At 39.1% G+C, this 20,107-nt stretch overlaps 1 protein-coding gene across 3 annotated transcripts in view; it reads left to right on the forward strand.

Annotated features, from left to right (window-relative positions):
- Positions 1-20,107, forward strand: part of GRIK2 (glutamate ionotropic receptor kainate type subunit 2) — a 622,020-nt gene that overhangs the window by 417,452 nt on the left and 184,461 nt on the right. For all 3 annotated transcript variants that reach the window (XM_075923935.2, XM_089777200.1, XM_089777199.1), the window contains exon 12: positions 724-947. In XM_075923935.2, the coding sequence (XP_075780050.1) occupies positions 724-947 (224 nt within the window). The remainder of the gene's footprint in view (positions 1-723; positions 948-20,107) is intronic.

A 20,107-nucleotide genomic window follows, 5' to 3' on the forward strand; every position in this document is an offset into this window, starting at 1 on the left:
GTCTTCACAGCAAGCCCATTATTTTGAAATAATTATGGGCTTGCTATTCTGACGTCCCTATAAACCTCATTCCACGAGGAGTAAGGGACATTTCGGAATAGCGGATTGTTTTGAAATTTTGCCTATTTTATTTTGTGCTACTGTGCAGTGTAGACGAACCCTATATGCCCTACAGAAGTTAACTGGAGGTTTTCCACTGACTTCAGAAAACCCAGGATTTCACTCCTTATTGTCAGATTTGGCTTTTTTTCATTTGTGAATTGTTTCACACTATGTCTGTGGAATTACTATTTGAAAAGCATTTATGTTCACATCTGTTTCTTAAATGTATTACTATTTTTCAGAGAGCACATTTAAAAGTTTAACAGTGACATAAGTGACACTCAAGGCCAAATGGAGTTTTAAGAGAGAGATTGGAAACGCTAATACACAGGTCCTCTGAAAGATACTGTATTTCACCTTCCTTTTCCTTCCATTCCTGTTACTACTTCATGAATATCTCTAAATATTGCCATGTTAATTCAGATACACTCAGTAAAAGAGAAGCAGAATAAATCAGTTTCCTTACAAAAGGAAGAGGGTAGCTTTAAATTTAATCTTAAAAAGTACTAGGACAGACCTCCTCAACTGTAAAGTCAGTGTTTTGTTTAATTTGATTGCCTGCATCTGCCGCTTATTCTGACTTATGGCCTGTTTCTCTTCTCTTTATATTTTTGTCGACAGAAAGCTGACCTTGCTGTTGCACCACTGGCTATTACCTATGTTCGAGAGAAGGTCATCGACTTTTCCAAGCCCTTTATGACTCTCGGAATAAGTATTTTGTACCGCAAGCCCAATGGTACAAACCCGGGCGTCTTCTCCTTCCTGAATCCTCTCTCCCCTGATATCTGGATGTATATTCTGCTGGCTTACTTGGGTGTCAGTTGTGTGCTCTTTGTCATAGCCAGGTAACATGATAACTTTTGTGATTTTTTTGGCAATTATTATCTTGTTTTTCTTACTAATAATTGTCAAAAGTCACAATTCTTTTTACTTTCTTACTCTTATTTTTCACTGTGTTGGTGTATAGAGGAATAATTAATTAGGGCTCTCGCTGTTGATAAGAATGTACTACACTGTCACGCTAAGCCTCCAGCATGCTGTTTATGTCACTAAGCTATCAGAATGCCAGATGCCACTCCCCTTTTATTTCCAAACTGAAAGACATTAACAAGCCCTGTGACATTTTTTCTTCATTCTCATGTGTTTCTTTCCAGATAGAAAATGGTAATTGTGTTGTGTGCTGGTCTGATATGGTGTAGCACTAAAGGAAATACCCCAAGTTAAGCACATAAGTGCACATAGTAAGATTTGTCCCACATGTTCAAATTGAGCTCATAATAGCTTTTCAATACAAAAACTGTTAGCTTACTCAAGGGTTCTTGATTTCTCGGGAGCTGAATAATTTATTTAAAATCTTGTAGTAGGTAAATGCACTGAGATAAAACATCTACTTTAAAATGCCAGTCTGGGATGTATTTGGATTCATGCTTAGCTGGGCTTGTTAGGGTCAAGGGTCTCAAAATTGCAATTATGAAATCATAAAGCAATCCAATATGTATTGCTTTCTTGCTCTTTAATCGTGTTATTGCCCATTTTCTTCGATTCAGTGTTTCTCTTCTGTTAATTTTACAGGCACTGATAACAGCTATGGGAGCTGGGTGTGGACAGTGCCATTTTCCCCCCATTGACACCCTATAACTCTGCTAGGATTTTTTTTTTTTAGTACTGTATTTTACCTTTTCATTGTAAAGTAATTGGAATTGACCCAAATGCTTGCAGAACTGCTGGCTTGCACTCACCTTGTAACTTTGACTCGTGCTGTGATTGCAAAAAATTGCAAAACGTTAGGAAAGACAGTAAATCTCCCTTTTCTTGGCTTGTTTCTATAACATTACTTGTGATCGTGGCAGTGATTTTTTAAACTATTTAATTAATTTAAATAGTTTTAAATAGTTTTTTATCCATCTGATTGCCTAACATTAATATTGAAAAAAAAGTGTATTTTAAGGTGAAATACGTCTTTTTCTACAATATTAATGTTTAGAAGCATCCTTATGTCTTGATAACAAAATTCCTGTTAGCCTCAGGCTTTTTGTGATGTTGTTCCTCTGTGTATGATGGGGTCAACTTATGCATTTTCCTTATGCTTGAATTGATGTAAGGGTTCCACATCTTTCTTTGATACTATCTTTTCCCTCTGCTAGAGGTTGTATCATTCCTCTGGCTGAAGGAAAGTAATCCTTGAAGCTACTTACACTTCCAATTAATAAGTAATTCAGCAAAGGCACCCAGGCATAAAGTTATATAGCTAACACTCTGAAACACATCCTGAATATTGTAGTAAAAAAAACTTCACTTGTGTGCCTTCATTCAGGGACTGTTTTAAGGACCCAAGGGCTTACACTAGAAATTTCATGAAATAGTGTAGACATCAATGGGTTTTTGATCAAGATTGTGCCTTTATTTCAAAGATGATCCCCTAACAAAGATACTTCTGTAGGTTAGCAAAAAATGCACAAATGGGTTATATTCTGCATATGTTTACATGTATTTCCTCCCAAAGAACCCAAACTTTATATTGTAAAAAAAATTTTGAGCATGGTGCACAGTGCTTTTGACAGGCAACTCCCATTAATGTTACCCAAAGTTGTGTGGCTGATGTCCTACACACAACTCTGAAAATAGAGCTATATCTTGTTGGACACTTTTTCTGATTCTATAGACTGTTCAATTTTTTAGAAACTTTTTTTATTGTGGTATTCAGTCATCTAATATTACTCACTGAACTGGGAAGACTGTTTATCATCAAGCAGAAGCACCAAATAGTAAAGGGTTATTGCTGAACTTTTTTTCATTTAGTTATTTTGTCTTCTGGCTGTATATAATCCTGATGTACTCAGAAGCATATATTTCTCATAAAGCAATACCGAAATACATGGTACCGAAAGAGAGTTGTGTACAGTGAGCAAGTTGCATATAATTTTTATTTTATGTCCAAGTTTATATCAGTCTTCAAACTACAGATAAAATTTCAATACGTGTTAACTTGTACAATGAAATTTTGATAGTGTATGTAAAAATCCAAGAAGTAGAATTAGAAAGGAACTTTTTCCTTAAAGTAGAAAGCTTCGTTTTAAAAATATATATGTGCTAGGATTCCCAATCCAATCATTATAGTGTCTTTATATAGAGAAACAAAGCTAGCTTAAATTGTGATCTATCCAGGAATACTGAAGATTGTAAAATATAGACTACACAGAAGTAAAACAGCCTGAGTGGGAAAGTAATAATGTACCTGTTATCATTACAGGACCAGATATTATAACTCTATTATGCTGGACTGGGACATATCAGCATGCACTACTGAAGGTGCAGTTTCACTAAAACATCTAATGTAGGTGATACACTGTGCAATGTACAGAATTAAAACAGTTTTGTATTGTATGCATTCCAGTTATGATAGGTCATGGAGGCGATATTACCTTAAATTAATAGGTTCCTTTTAGATTCCTCTCTTTAAAAAGATTTAATTTTTTTTGTAACCGCACCATAATTAATATTTGATTATCAGTGTTTAAAAGGTATAGCTATGTTTGAGGCAGGATAGTACCTAATATATTTTTATATATAGTGAACCATGTGCTTGTAATTACGTCTCATCAAACTATTCAATGGAATTATTTTGGGGGAAGTTCTGTGTCATTAGATAATCACAGTGGTCCTTTCTCTTCTTGGAAATTATGCATGTGAACTCCGTATTGTCAGATTTGGCCTTTTTTCATTTTTGAACTGTTTCATGAACATAACATAATTTTTAAGAATGTGTTCATTATTTATAAATTCCCTAGGATTAATAAACAATATTTGATTATATAAGCTTTCAAACACTAAACCCTATTTTTGAATGACTGTATTGGAATTCACTATGTAAATGGTTTGAAGGGTCACTTAAATCACATGCAGTGGATTGAGTTCTCTGACTGGATGGTCTACTTTTATAAAGAGAAAGCAACTGCAGAAATTATGAGGGGGGTTGAATGTCTCAGGCAGAGAGTAAAGGGGGAAGTACATTAGGGAAAGCAGCATAGTAGCAGATAAACAGGCCTACAAATTTTATATCTTTGGCTATCCTCTTTTTTCATGAGAGAGCGCATTATATTTTGGTGTATAAGTAGACTTGAAATGTAAAGAACTAGGTTATTTATACCAAGTCCAAAAGAGATCGACCAGATTTCCTGGCTATCTAGGAGACTTTTTGCTCTCAATTTTCGCTTACAATTATTACACCAGTGATTGGCAGTGGGGGTATGCATGCAGGTGCTTTGTTGCATTCTGAATGGAAAGTTGGTTTGGGAAGATTATATAGCCACATCAACACTATCTTGAAATCTGAACAAAACTGTATTTCTGTGAGACCGTATATCATTTTACAGTCACTGGTCCTAGTGTTCCTTAACATTCCAGTGTAGAATTTTCTTCTCCGTAGTCTTTGAAGGCTGTCTCTCAACTCCAATTTGCTTTGGGCTTCTCTGTCTGTCCAACTGTTTAACCAAGAAAGTGGAGTGTAGGAATCCTACTTACTTTTGAAGGGCTAAGGCATCTCCCCCATCTCTACATTACCTCTGACATCTCAATCCATACAGAAGTAGGATATTGCTAATCTAGCAGATTAAAATCACAGTGAGAAACCCTTCCAAATATTCCCCCATTTGAAACTCTACCCTCTATTTTTAACTTTTGTTTTAAATACAAAAGCCACTCTGACATTGTTGTAAATGTACTTCAAAATATGAATACCTCCAAATACATAAACACCAACAATGAAAATAGAGCTTCATTCTTCCATTGTCTTACAACAATCTTTTTCCTTATAGAAATGTCCTGAAAATATAAATCAGTGAAAAAAGGATACGTCAAACAATGGCTATTAGTCAAAATGGTATATTACTCCATACTCTGGTGTCATTAAAACCTTCAACTGCCAGAAGCTGGGACTGGATTACAGGGGATAGATTACTCAAAATCACCCTCTTTTGAAGCATTTGGCATGCCATAGCTCTGATCTAGCATGGCCAGTTTTATGTCCTCCTTTAGATATAAAAAGAATCACATTAACCAAAAGTTTTATTTAACAAACAAAAATAACGCAGCTGTAGAATTTCATTCCAAATGATAGGATCTGTGTCATTTGTCTTGGTATTATCCACTGTTGGACAAAAGTCTTATATACTGAATGAGAAAAGGTGTCTTAACCATTATCTCCAGGATGTCCCAAATAAGTATTGGGTAATCTTAGTTATGAGTATTGGATTTGGATAGGTGATGGTATTTGCCTTAGTGTATATTTCTTGACCCTGCTTCTGTATGTTGAATTATTCATAATAATCTGGATACTGCAATTATTTTACCTCTGTAAGCTGGAAGCCCACCTGCTAAATCTGATCTCTGGTTGCAATTGTAATAGATTGGTGTCTCTCTCTAGCTATAGGTGATCTCATTTGGTAAAACTTACAGCCCTTAGGATTCCATTCCTAATATTTTGTCTTATTTGCCATTATGCTTGTGTTTTACCTTTCTGGGTTGGTGTTCTAGCTAAAGTTCTCAGAAGAAAGGTGATCAGAAGGAATTGGAAGTTGTAGACAAAGTTACTTCACTTATATTCACACCTCTTCTGAGTTTCACTATGTACACAGACTCTCTCCTCAGTGTTAGAATAAATTGTGTCTTCTTAATATTACTAGTGAATCTCTAGACACTGTTCTGGCAAGAAATCTATCTCTGGGATTCAAAACACTGTTTAGAGCTTTCCAGTTCTAATAAGTTTTCCTTCCTGCTGCTGACTTCTTATTGTTTTCCACAGCAACCTCATAAGCTCTCTTCATCCATTCTTCCTATTAATTACTGAAGATGAAATAGTGGTTGCCTTCTTTGTTCTCTATAAAATCTTGAAAGTTATGAAGGTAATTCTGGAAATTGCCAATACAGGCAGTCCCCGGGTTACGTACAAGATAGGGACTGTAGGTTTGTTCTTAAGTTAAATCTGTATGTAAGTCGGAACTGGCGTCCAGATTCAGCCGCTGCTGAAACTGATCAGTTTCAACAGCGGCTGAATCTGGACGCCAGTTCTGACTTACATACAGATTCAACTTAAGAACCCCAGGCATCCCCAAGTCAGCTGCTGCTGAAACTAATCAGCGGCTGATTCTAGGAAGCCCGGAGCAGGGGCTTCCTGTAGTCAGCCACTGGTCAGTTTCAGCAGCAGCTGACTTGGGGACGCCTGGGGCAGAGCAGCTGGGGTGCTGCTGGGTTGGTCCAGTAGCGCCGCCGCTCCTCGACGCTACTGGACCAACCCAGCAGCACCCAAGTTGCTCTGCCCCAGGCGTCCCGATTCAGCCGCTGCTGAAACTGACCAGCAGTGGCTGAATCAGGACGCCTGGGGCAGAGCAGCTGGGGTGCTGCCAGGTTGGTCCCGTTGCGCCCAGAGCGGCGCTATGGGACCAACCGGCAGCGCCCCAGCTGATGTACCACAGGCGTCCGGAGCAAAGCCGTGGAGCACGGGGGCAGCGGGACAGCCCAGACGCACCGTGGCTGTCCTGCTGCCCTCGGGCTCCGTGGCTTTGCTCTGCTTTGCTCCCCGTCCCCCTGGTCTGCAGACCAGGGGGACGGGGAGCAAAGCAGAGCAAAGCTGCGGAGCACGCGGGCAGTGGACAGCCCAGACGCGTCTGGGCTGTCCGCTGCCCGCATGTTCCGCCGCTTTGCTCCCCGTCCCCCCGGTCTGCAAACCAGGGGGACGAGGAGCAAAGCAGAGCAAAGCCGCGGAGTACGCGGGCAGCGGACAGCCCAGACGCGTCTAGGCTGTCCGCTACCCACGTGTTCCTCCGCTTTGCTTCCTCTCCCTGGTTTGCTGGAGACCAGGGAGAGGGAGGGCCCCGTTCGTAACTGCGGACTGCGTAACTCGGGGACTGCCTGTACCTCAAGGAATATGAAGAATAACCAAGACTATACTTAGAGCTTTTATAAACATGTCCCGTTTATTTAAATAGCATTTTCAATTTGACTTTTGTTCTTCCATTTATTGTTTATAGTGTTCTGTTGACTTGTTCAGTTAGGTTTCATTCCACATGGTAAACTGTGACATGAGAGTTTTTAGCCCACAACAAGATAATCGATTTTCAAATTCTATTCCCTGGTCCTAGTTGATCTCTTCAGGAAATCTAAACCAAGTGCTAAAATCTCAGAATATTTTATGGGTAATATTTGTGCTTGATTTATTGGTTGTTGGAGAGGTGATTGCAAATTTATTGAAGTGCCTTGTTATTACTGAAATGTTTTCAGAGTATCACATGTTAATTTCTAATTGTAGATTGTTACAGTTACAAGGCTATCTGTAAGTATGACTTTTTTTTGGATACTCTGGGTACGTCTATACTGCATCACTTTTTCAAAACTAGCCAATTAGTCCATCATAAGATGGGATTTTCGGGTCTCTCCTCCACATCCTATTCCCTTTCTATCTCAGTCTTCTCTCCTGAGCCTCTAGTCTCTCACTCTGTCTCTCTCTCTCTCTCTCTTCTCCTCCTATTGCCTCCCCCTCTCTCTCTCAGCTCTCCTCCAGCTCCTGCCTCTCTCTCTGTCTCTCTCTTTCTCTTCTTCCCCTCCTGCCTCACACTCTCTCTCCACTCTCCTCCGCCTCCTCTCAGTCTCCTCTCTTCTTGTCTCCTCTGCTCTTCTCCGCCTCCTCTCTGTCGGGCATGCATGCTCATCCAGGCCCCGCCCCATGGCTGTGTACATCATTGCCCCACCCCGCCCCCCCTTCGCCTCCCGCCATGGTGCTTGGCTGACTTCTGAGCTACTCAGATGGGCTGCTGCGTGGGAGCAAGCAGTGCAAAAGGCCATTTGCGCTGCTTGCTCCTGCGCAGCAGCCCAGCTGAGCGGTGCAGACATCAACCAAGCGTCATGGTGGGAGGCAAAGGATGTTAGAGGCAACAGCACTGCCCAGAGGCAACAGACAGTGCTACACCATTACAGAGTCACAGACATTGGGCTACTATATATATGATAACTAGCACTATTCCAAAATAACTTAGTCCACAGCTACACAGCAGACAGCTATTCTGAAATAGTTTCAAAATACTGACAAGCTGGAGGACTTCTTACTCCAACTCCTGTAACCCTCATTGTACGGGGAATAAGGGAAGTCGGAGGAAGAGTGCTCTGTTTTTAAATAAGTGCGGTGTAGACATTCCGTATTTCAAAATAAGCTGTTTCGAAATATGCTATGCAATTGACATGTCAATTTGATATGTCAATTTGCATGGCTTATTTCAAGTTAAGCCCCGCAGTGCAGAAGCACACTCTGCGTACATCCACTCAGGCCTGGTTTAATTACATCCTTGGAGTAGAATCGCTGAATACTCCCACTCCTAGATAGAGACGTGGGTTTTTCTGTGCCTTGTAAATCAACTGAGCTTACTCTAGATTTCACTGTGCTTGGTATCTGCTCTTCCCTTTTGGAGTTTATGGCCAGTGGTTAATGCAGAGACCAGGCAACCTTCTCAAACCAAAATGCTGTTTAATCCTAACACAGGAAGAAAGCATAACAAAAGAGAGAAAAAGGTATTCAAAATTATAAAATTTCTGCATACGTCTATTTTCCTTCTGCTATTAGGGAGGTTATGAAGGGCTGGCTTCTTCAGACACTCTGCTGGGTGTGTGTTCTGCCAGACAGCTTCTTGACAACTATCTATGTGTGTGTGTGTGAGAGAGAGAGAGAGAGAGAGACAGAGAGAGAGCGCAAGCAAAAGCAAGCAGGAGAGCATTTAAATCATAGAAACGTCTTCCTTTCTGGGCTTTTTGGTCAGCTTTACAGGAGAGTTAAGCCAAGCCGTTTGTCCTCCAATTGTCTTGTAAAACAATCCATAAAGAGGTAGTTGAGAGTTGTCTTGTCCTGAATCTTTGTCTTGTTCATTGCTTGTTTGTTTCAACGAGCTGCAATTAATCTAAACCAGGGCTACTCAATGTGTGGCCTGTGGGCTGCATGTGGTGTACGGCCCATGGTGCAGTTTGGGTACATGAGGCCCATGGGTGAAAGCCAAAACAGAAAAAGTAAACAATATAATGGTCTTCTGTTGGTATGTGTTTTAGTAGTTAAATTCCTGTACTGTCATTACTCATTAAAAGTGCTATCATATGGGTGGGAATCAGGTAAATACTGCATTTTATTAATATCAGCAGAACTGACTTAATTGGGGCCTGTGTATTGTGTAGTCTTGCCTTAATCTATGAATTCATGCCCATCAGTGTAAAAGAAGCTATTTGCATATATTTGAATCATAGAATCATAGAGCTGGAACAGACATCAGGAGGTCATCAAGTCCAGCCTCCTGCCCAAGGCAGGGCCAATCCCAACTAAATCAACCCTGCCAGGGCTTTGTCAAACTGAGACTTAACAATCTAGGAATGGAGATTCTACCACCTCCCTAGGTAACCCATTCCAGTGCTTCACCACCCTCCTAGTGAAATAGTTTTTCCTAATATCCAACCTGGACCTCTCCCACTGTAACTTGAGACCATTGTTCCTTGTTCTGCAATCCATCACTACTGTGGACAGCCTTTCTCTGCCCTCTTTGGAACCTTCCTTTAGGAAGTTGAAGGCTGCTATCAAATCCCCCCTCACTCTTCTCTTCTGCAGACTAAACAAACCCAAATCCCTCTTGAGCTCTAGCCCCCTAATCATTTTGGGTGCCCTTCGCTGGACCCTCTCCAATGCGTCCACATCCTTTCTATAGTGGGGGGCCCAGAACTGGACACAATACTCCAGATGTGGCCTCACCAGAGCCGAATAAAGGGGAATAATCACTTCTCTAGATCTACTGGCAATGTTCCTCCTAATACACCCTAATATGCCATTTGCCTTCTTGGCTACAAGGGCACTGTTGACTCATATCCAGCTTCTGCACAGTTCTGGAAAAGGGCCAGTGTAGACAGCCCAGTAGTCTTTTCCGAAAAAAGCCCCGATTGCAAAAATGGCGATCGGGGCTCTTTTCTGGAAAATCACATCTACATTTGCCACAGATGCTTTTCCGGAAAAAGGGCTTTTCCGGAAAAACTGAAAACGGAATAGTATTCTGTTTTAAGCATTTCCGGAAATTCATGCCAGTATAGACACTGCCAAGGAGGTTATCTCACATCTCCTCAGGGATTCATTGCACCATATATTTCTGCATATTCCAGAATGTCTAGAAAAGGAAACTGCATCAACATAGGGCTAGAAAAACCTATCTCTGATAACAAAATTAAGAAATGTCAGTTGTTATAGCATTTAGTTTGCTTCTGTCATGACAAATATGAGCACTCCCTCCCCCCCTCACACACACATTAAAATGGTAGCATATAATACAAGAGACATTGAACCATCAATGTATGTAATCATATGCTTACAGATAAGAATACATGAGTATGCATGTCTTCACTTGGAGGACTAACATGTCCCTAGATAATCCAGTAACAGCTATTTCAAATACAGTAACAACTACCTGAAATCAAGCAGTAGTTTATGACTGAAGCTATTGCTTATACTTTTTCCTCTTCCCAAGGATGCTGTATTACTTCAGCTCCTTCATTCAAAAGAAATGATTACTGAGACTGAGGAGAGACTAGCTAGAGAGATGTGAGTTCATGAACCATTCAACAGCATCCAAATGTTTGGTGCTTCTCTCTTCAGTTGACTTTCTTAGCAAGAATTAAGTGGTAGGAGTTTCTTTTCCCTCTTTTCTCTTTCTTTTACAGCTCGTTAATTTCTTTTATATGTTCAGATAATGTATTAGCAATATGAAAACAAATTTCTAGTTATCCTATGAAAAAGTGTTCCAGAAAGTCCATTAGATTTTGTATCTTTTATTGTTTTGATCTCTCTTGAAACTTTGAATGGTGGTCAGTTTATGAAGATTTCACACTTTGATATATTTTTTTAAATTACAGTATATGAGATTAATGTAAAAATACTGAACAGTTTTAATTATACACCACTGATTTGTAATTTCTTAAGCAGTTTTCTTACTTCTTGGTCAAACATTTGCTGTTCACCATGATGTCAAGTAAAACTAAGGTCTATATATCATTTCAGAGATCTGTCAAACATTCATCTGTGTAATGTTGGAAAGCAGCTGGTACATTTGTCAACCTCCAAAGACAAGCTGTGTGCAGTCGCCTCTGGTGTTAGAAGTGTGGAAAGCTTTTAGGCATCATCATTCATGAAAGTCAGGGGATAAGATTTAACTAGATCAAGTACTGTAAAGCATTCTCTTCCCTCTAAATCATCTAGTATTTCTTAGAAATCTGGATAAAGTATGACTATCTACTAGTAGTTTTCTCTGGTCAGTGCAATAGCCCATCCTTTTGCCAAACCAGAAAGGATACTGGGAATAAAATGGGTATATTCATTCTTTAACTGAAAGATTTTGCAGAAAACTTTTGATCTTGTATAAAGGACACAAAGATGAGTGAAATGGACACACTTAAGCAACAGGTCACAACTTTATTAATAATGAGGAGTTATTTGCTCACCCATCCCCTCAGAAACCAGGTATTTAGCTGGGTTTAGTCCAGGGTCTTATAATTTAAAACAAATAATTCTAGGGTAGATACTCTTTGACCTTCTACTAGGACAGCTTGAAGGCTTCACATCTCCCCTTTTATTTACATGGAGAAGACACACATGTTAAATGCCATTTACCTCTGGAAACTGCTCCCTTTAGCTCTTATGATGCCGCCTTTTGTAGTCTCCTAATTAAAATCAGCATTCCTATTCTTACTCCTTTTGATGTACACTGTGCTTCCATGATACCATAAGGAATGCAAAATAAATAAATAAATAAACCTTCTAGACCCCTGCCCATTTTGCTGAAAAAGGGGAAAATCCTTCAGAATAGCCAAAACAGGAAATGGACTTAGACCTATAGCATCCTGGAAATGCAGCTCAATATACCTCAATAATATGGACAACAGATAAAAATGGCAAGATGGCTCCCAGATACCTAGAAAGGCTTTTAAATTGAGAGGAGACTCTGAGAGAGCCAGTCAGCTCCCTTTATCTCCCTGCCCCACAGTTGGCAAATAGGAGAAGAGAAGTCTCTCCCTTTTCCCCTATTATGTTCACTGTGAGTCACAAGGAGGGAGCTCTGCTCCCACATATCCTGGCTTAATTTCTCCTCTACTCTCTGCCAGGAGTTGGCCATCCTCATGCTGGTCTGACCAAACTTCCTCCTTACCTCCCCTTCCAATATGAAGAGGGGCACTGGTCTATAACAATAGAGATGTAGGGTTGGTGAATTGGCATGCTATCTGCCAATTTTGAGATAAAGGTCTACACCTATCCGTTATATATATGAAAACAGACTGGAAATTGTTTCTTCCATGCTCTTTTTTCTTTTGTTATAGGGTAAACAACTGAAAGTTTCTGCGTTGGCTCATTATTTACTAGCAATAGAACCTGGACCTCACATCTCTATTCCTATAGCCAAATATCACATTAGCTAGGTATTTCAGTTGAATATCCTCCAGTACATACCATAGAATTCACATTGACAGTATATTATTCACAACAATCATATTTTTCACAATAGTTTCATAATGATCTATATTTGATTGTGTTTAGCTATAAATGGTGTAGTCTTCGTATCGTTTTTCATTTGATTAAAGGCCTTGACATCCATAGTCGGGCTGGGATGGTGCATGGGAATGCAGTGTTAAATTACTCTCTCCCCACAGCTGTAGGTCCTGTTTATCTCTGATAGGTGGTGACAGTGAGAGTCAGAGAGACCATCACCATAAATAATAACTTTATCTACCTACACATTCCTTACTGGGAAAAGTGCAGTCATCTCTGAAATGTAGTCTCTGCACTTGTACTCTGTTCCAATTTTTGGAAAGTTTTTCAAAATCTGGCCTTTTTATATGTTAGTTAAAGCAGAGACTCACACACAAGAAGCAAGAGAAGTACTCAGAATACTAGTATGAAAGAGGAATGAAGCATGCTTAAAAATAAATATACAGGGACGCTAGAGAAGACACTGGCTAGTACTGACATCGATACCACAAGTTTTCTGCTAGTGTCAGACCACAGCAATCTCTTGAGTACATAAATGGGAAGAAAAGGAAGAGAAGATCCAAGGATAGCCTTTCTGAGTTAAACAAGGAGCCTGGGAGCACCTTGAAGACTAATATTTTTATTATGGCTTAAGCTTTCATGAGTTGCAGATTACTTCATCAGATGCATGAAGTGAAAGACACAGATGATAGGGAGACAGACATGGGAGAGCTAATTCAATTAGGGTAGATATGGATAAAAAGGTGAGAATACCTAAAGTGGAAAATTACAAATGAGAAAGCCATGCTGATGGTATCAAATTTGTATATGTGTTCCAGCTGAGCAGTTTCACATTGCAGTATGTTTTTAATTTTTTTGCTTGAGAATGGCAACTTTCTAGGTTGTTACCATGTATCCAGGAAGGTTAAAATGCCCTCCTACTGGTTTATATGTTACCACTCTTGATGTCTGATTTGTGTCCCTTTATTCTGTTGTATAGAGACAGTCCGGTTTGTCCACTGTATATGGCAGAAGGGCATTGCTAGCACATGATGGCATGTATCATGTATATACTTTTGATTTGGTGAGTGTTGTTGGCCAGTTACAGGAATAGGAGGGCTTGGCTGAAGATGATTCAGTTTATTTTTCCAGTGTAGAGATGATGACATGACCAAGCTACAATAATGCTTCGTAGGAAAACCAGGATGGGGTGCCCTAGCACACGTACTATTAGTGAAAAATATACATAGGACTCTCTCCATAGTGTGGTATTTAAACCTTTTTCCTCCAATGGTACAAAACAAAGTATGACTTGCAACATGAGGAAGGATGGAGACTGGTACTAGTGGAACAGGAAAGATTACAAAGAGTAAAAAGAGTACTGGAGAGTTTGATGATGCTCTCAGAAGAGCTCTACATAGGCCACAATCATCAATAGAACAACACAAAAATGCAGCATATAGTAAAGTGTAAAATCTGAAAAAAATGGGTGCTGACTATTTTTCCATTGACATGAGTGGTAATACCTGTGCTAATTGCCCAAGACATCAAGATGATCAAGTTCACATGTAACTATTACCAGCTGGATACCTCATCTGTGCAAATTTAAGCAAAAACCACGTGATTGATAGTCACCAATGTGATCAGAAAAATATGCTCTTGTCTTATGAAGAAAAATTTTCCTTGTTAACATATCACATTCTATCAGGAAATGTGGAGCCTTATCTGAGACAGGACAGTGCTTTAGATGTTTGCAGGAGACATGCAATGCTGTCCTTGACAAGAGAAATAAGAAGGGACACAAATCATGGCAGGCTCATTCTTGGTTTCTATTGTGAAATACTAGTTGTGCTGCAGAGATTCTGGTTCCTCATGTGATGATTAAAGAATTCTGAAAGATGACGGATTCCTGTTTTTACACTCCTATCCAACAAGAAAAAAAGTACCAGAACCTTGCCAATCAGTGAATGCTTCAGAAGGGCATATCCTTAATAGTTACAAAGTCAACCCATGGTCATATGGCTAATCTGCTAGTTATATTTCTATTTCCATTAATACTCCTTGCATCAGCCTTAGCAGCATTATCCATGCCAACCTTGCTTTAATTCTGAAGTGAATGAAAGAAAACCAAATTAAGGCCACTTTATCTATAAATGAGAGTATCCACACAGGCAGTTAATGAAGGTGAAATAATCCATTTTAAATTCACATCTTTAGTTAATTTAGAGTAGCTTTCCTGAGTGTTCCAACATAGGCGTGCACTATTTCATCAGCACACCCTGAGTAAATTATGTGGATACGGTAAGCAATATAGAGACAAAAATGTATTTGGATAAATTGCATATTGTCACAGAAGAATATATGACAGCCACCTTTCTCCCTTGGCTGTATTGCTTTTCACATGTTTTGGCTGTGTGTGACAGCTATTTCCCACATGTACCTTGGAAGCAAAGAATGAATAATACCTTGTACTAAATCCTGATCAAAACAGCAAGCATCTGCAGCTTCCTTTCTTAGAGAGAAGGGCAGAAACAACATGAAAGAAGTTGAAAATGAAAGATATTTTTACAGGAAAACCTTGAATATTTTTAGATTGTAGGCATTGCACCTTGGTTGCAGGATTTATATGAATTCAAGACTGCTTGGATACTTCATGGATAGCACAGGATTCTGTCCTTCTTTCAGCTACCACAGACCCTTGAAGCAAACTTTATTAGGTCAACCGTGAAGACAGCAGCTTATGCTTCCTTTTTTTCCATGAAAAGTAATTGTGCACAGCCAAGTGTCCAAATATGTATAATGGATATTTTGTCTGAATGAGAGAGTGCTATTGTTTAGAATAAAATAGCAGTTTGCTTTGACCTCATTGCTATGTAGCTATTTTCTTTTCCATCGCCTCAAAATCTACAAAATCAAAGCATTTTGTTCTTCAATGTGATTCAGAAGCAGGGAGTAGAATAAGGTTCTCAAATCTTTTAGCAGGGACTTTAACATCCTTTTCCATAGCAAATATTACCTACACTTCTATTTATTTTGCTTGGAATCATAAAATGTTCTGTACCATAGTTGCAGAATCACCATGTTGCAAGAAAATTTTCAGCCAGTTGAAACTACAATAGTTTCTTTGATGAGAGCTTTATTACTTTTTGAAGCAAATTAGTTTGTTCTTTGGGCATCAATGGAATTGGGGAAAATCTAAGTTATTATATGATCTGAGCTCAATTAGACTAGTGAAGAAATTCTATGCAAACCTTTGAAAACTCTGGTTTTGTGGCTGACAGAATGTAAGCGATGAGTCCTGTCCAAAAGAAAAATGGGAGCAGTTAACAGAAAATTCTACATTGCATTGTTTCACTGTGCTTATGGCACACAGAAAAGATAAGGTCAAACCACCAAAACATGTGAAAAAGGGATTTCTAATTAGTCATATTTATCCACTACGTTCTTCTCTCTTTTCTCTTTCTTCTAAACAGGCATCTTAGTGTAGAGGTGGTAGTTAATCTTGTCAAAATCCTGGTCAGGGCACTCTTCATTTTCTCTTAATGAAAGGAATTTTCACATTGCTTCAAATGTAACTTTTAATTAGATAAAGGTTCTAATGTTGATAGCAAAGGCTTCTATCTGGAAGAGATCTAAATCCTTTTGTTCCATCAGAGAGTCCAAGTCTGCTCTTAGATAAGCTTCATTAAAGTATTTGGAAATAGTGTATGCACACTGCAACTGATTTGCTATAGCTTTTTGCCCTCTGAAGTCATTTGCACTTGCTAACCAACTAGAATGGGGGTATTTTGTGTTAACTGGCATAAAATACTACAAAAGGTGTAGAACCTAATTAGGCTCCCAATAATCTTGTAATACCTTTTATTTTTAAGAAAGTAGATGTTATTTAACATTCATATTATGGTCACTCAAAAGACAACCTTATTTGGGTATCATTTTGCTACAGTGGTGCTGGATCTAGGGAAATAAGGATGCTGCTACATCTCCTGGCTTAAAATAGTAATAACTAACACCAAATAGATGGTTTCCATCATCAGCATCCCACTATAAAATCATTCTAGAACCCTATAAACACAATGTCCATGACAATCTCTGTCCCCAAGTGGTCAACACCAATAAGTATATGGAATAGATGGACAATCTGGTCAAACTAGGGAAAAAAACAGGCTCACAAATATAGGATATGTGAAGTTTTTACTTATCAGGACAGGCCATCACAGCTCTCAATCTGCCTAACCATGATCTAACTGGAGTTCTCAATCTGCATTTCAGAACAAAGGAGTTCTGCAGAGGGACTGAAAAAACATGAGATAGTCTATTTATTGAGGTAGATTTATAGATTTTGACTGAGAGCTTTTACCACACATAAGGGAGAGGGGACTGTTCCAGGGTTCATTCACCATTGGGTGCTGATTGGTGGCCAGGTCAGAGGATTTAGTCAACTCAAGTCTGATGCCACATCACCCCCACTTCCAACATACTGCACACATGTCCTTCCTCTCTAGGACTTGCAGTGCTTCTCCTTCGTAACTCCAGACAGGTCATTTTATTCCTTCCATTCTTGGGTATCAGAGTCACATAGGGTCAACTGTCCATCTGCCATTCCAAACAGTCTTCCAGGCTAGGCCAGGTCATGTGACTCTTTTCCAGAGGCTGGTAGGACAACCTAGGCTCCCACCACTCAGGTTCCAGACCAGTAGTGCTATGTCTAGCAACTCAAGTCTGTTTTTCCCCAGTCCCTGTTTCTACTTCCCTGCTGTATCTTCTTCCCCCCTTCTCTGGAGTTACCAGCCAAACTCTCCCATCTTAGGGAATAACTGTAGATTACTCTTGTTGTTGGTTTTCTGCCAAACTCTATAGCCCAGATCACTCCTCCATTCTCTGGGGAGTGGGTATAGACTACTAGCCTGTTTACTGGCTTTATACAACTCAGTCTGTGCCCGCCCACCTGGACTTCATCAATTAGGTTTTAAGGCCCTGCAGCTCCCTCAGGTGCACTGTACCAGATCAATTGTCATAACTACCTGCTCTGCTTTTTGTGGGGTGGACATGTCATCATAGAGGTCACAGAAGAAAGTGTGAAGTATGCTTGTAGAAGAAGCAGGCTATTGAGGTTAAAATCTTTAATGGAGATAAGTCTCAGAGGGATAGCCATGTTAGTCGGTATTAGCTAAAACAACAAGGAGTCCTATGGCACTTTAAAGACTAACAGCTGTTGCAGTGGTAGCAGGGGAAGTGGCCCAGGAGCCTTTAAAAATCACGTGGGTGGGTCACAGGTCTCCTAGGTGCGTGGGGGTGATACTAGTAGTGGTGAAGGCAAGTGAGGCAGCGGGGTGGGCATGTGGAAGCTGTGGATTTGCCAGAAGAGTGCGCTTAGCATAGCTGACAGTTTACTGGGCACCAGCAACTCAGGATGTTACTTTGAAATGACATGACTTTTTTTCTTAGTAACAAAATTCCACAAAAGTATTAGAATTTAGTATAAAATTTAAATAAAATACTCAAAATGTTTTAAAAAATTAGGTTTTCATCAAAACTCGTGAAAGTGAATGCCCACCAGGGAAACCACTGGTCTAGTTTTCCAAATGAAATCTCAATTGCTTGATTTTGTTATGTAAAAGGCATTCCCCATTCACATTTGTAAAAGTTTGTGAGAAAACGCTATGCTCTTTTTAAACATGGTATTCTGTTGGTTTAGTGAGGTTACAAAGACCATGTCCAAAGTGCCTGCATTAACAGCTCTCATCTTGGCGCCTGACTACACAGAAATCGTTTTTATATTCCTGTCACTATGATGGGTGACATTTAATGTACAGTGAAGGGCAACAATGAATTATTATGCACTCTAAAATGGATAACTGTTTTGCTGGGATGCTCAATGTTAAACTAATCTGCTGTCAAGTATGCTGTTGTCATGTTGAAGTGAAATGCCAATTTTGTTCTAAGCCCTTAGAATGAACTTGCCCCATCTTTAACTCAGAAACCTATACACATTTTGCATTGCAAAATATAATTTCATTAGTTATGTTTTTAGTCTCAATAATACTATTTCTGCAGTTGAAAACTTCCTCCCCAAATTTCTACAAAAAATCTACAGTGAACTGTAGAGGTGGTGTTGAGTGTTTCTGTTCTGTAATGAATACCCAAATGTCTTTTCTTCTGTACCCTCTTTGTTAATATTAACTTGTCACGTTTTAAGTAGAAATACTGATTAGCTTATTACATTAGCTTATTAAAAGATTATTACATTAAGCATTATTTACTTTACTAAGTAATAATAACATTGCAGCATATTATTGATTCAGTTATTCTCCGATCTTTGGGTTTAACTTAGTACTTGAAAACTGCATGTTGGGCTCAACTTTGTAAGATCTTTGAATTGGAGCAAGTTGTGAACATTCACAGCCTCCTCAGAAGATCATTTTATTTTTATAAAACCTAACTGTAATTAAGGACATAATCTGGTTTACAAGGAACAATATATTCTGATTAATTATACTACCACTGTCTTACACTATTAAACACCAACCCACCATTTCATTCCAATCATGTCAGATTATGTAACATAGCATATGCAAATCACTGCATAATAAAAGCTATTATGAGTGGGTAAACTTAAAAATAATAGAGATACAATGGTTCTCTTGTGTTTATCACTTTATAAGGAAAGGGAATCACACACTTACTAACTACCTTCCCAGTGTCTCCCTAGGTCACATCTTTAATATTGAATTTTGAGGCTCCCTCAGGCAGGAGGACTGCCTGGCTGTAGTCTTAGAAAATGTGTCAGCTCAATAAATATTTTGGTAGACTACCTTCTGGGAACTCTAGTCAGCCCTTGCCGATTTGTTTCAATTTAGGAACTCTACAAAGCCTGGCTAAGTAAATCACAGAAACTAATTGTTTTAGTTCATAGTGCTGTAGACATATAAGCGCCAACATTGTTCTCTTTAACCTATGTGAATCAGATTACTCAGTAAAGCATTACGTACTTTTTAAAAGAGAGAACATGAAAGGTTCCAAATAATTATTTCACAGAGCATGTGTGGAGTAGTTAGTTGTAATTAAAAATATATCTCTGGAGGTGAGTGGGTAAATAAGTACTTCAAATATTTTTAATTGTAGTCCTACTATTGCAAACACTCGGTACTGCACATATTGTATATGCTGTGAGTATTCTCATATCAATGAATCCAGTATATGTAGTATTAAGTGTTTGCCATATTAGTCTATGTTAATGTATTCTAAACTATGAACATATGTATCCTGCAGTTGAGTCCACTTGGGCACAAAGGATCCACCTCAATGGAGTCACATACAGTACTGGAATAATTTAAAAACAATTGCAGTAAAATTGTTCTTCAGTATATGTGATGTGGCTGAACTCACTTTTTAATGTTGTAGATGTGAATGGATAAGGCTTACAAGCACAAACTGTGATTATAGAAATTTAAGCTGCTGTACACTTACACCATTGTG

This window comes from Pelodiscus sinensis, chromosome 3, assembly GCF_052426305.1.
Source record: "Pelodiscus sinensis isolate ZL-2025 chromosome 3, ASM5242630v1, whole genome shotgun sequence".
Classification (NCBI taxonomy): Eukaryota; Metazoa; Chordata; order Testudines; family Trionychidae; genus Pelodiscus; species Pelodiscus sinensis.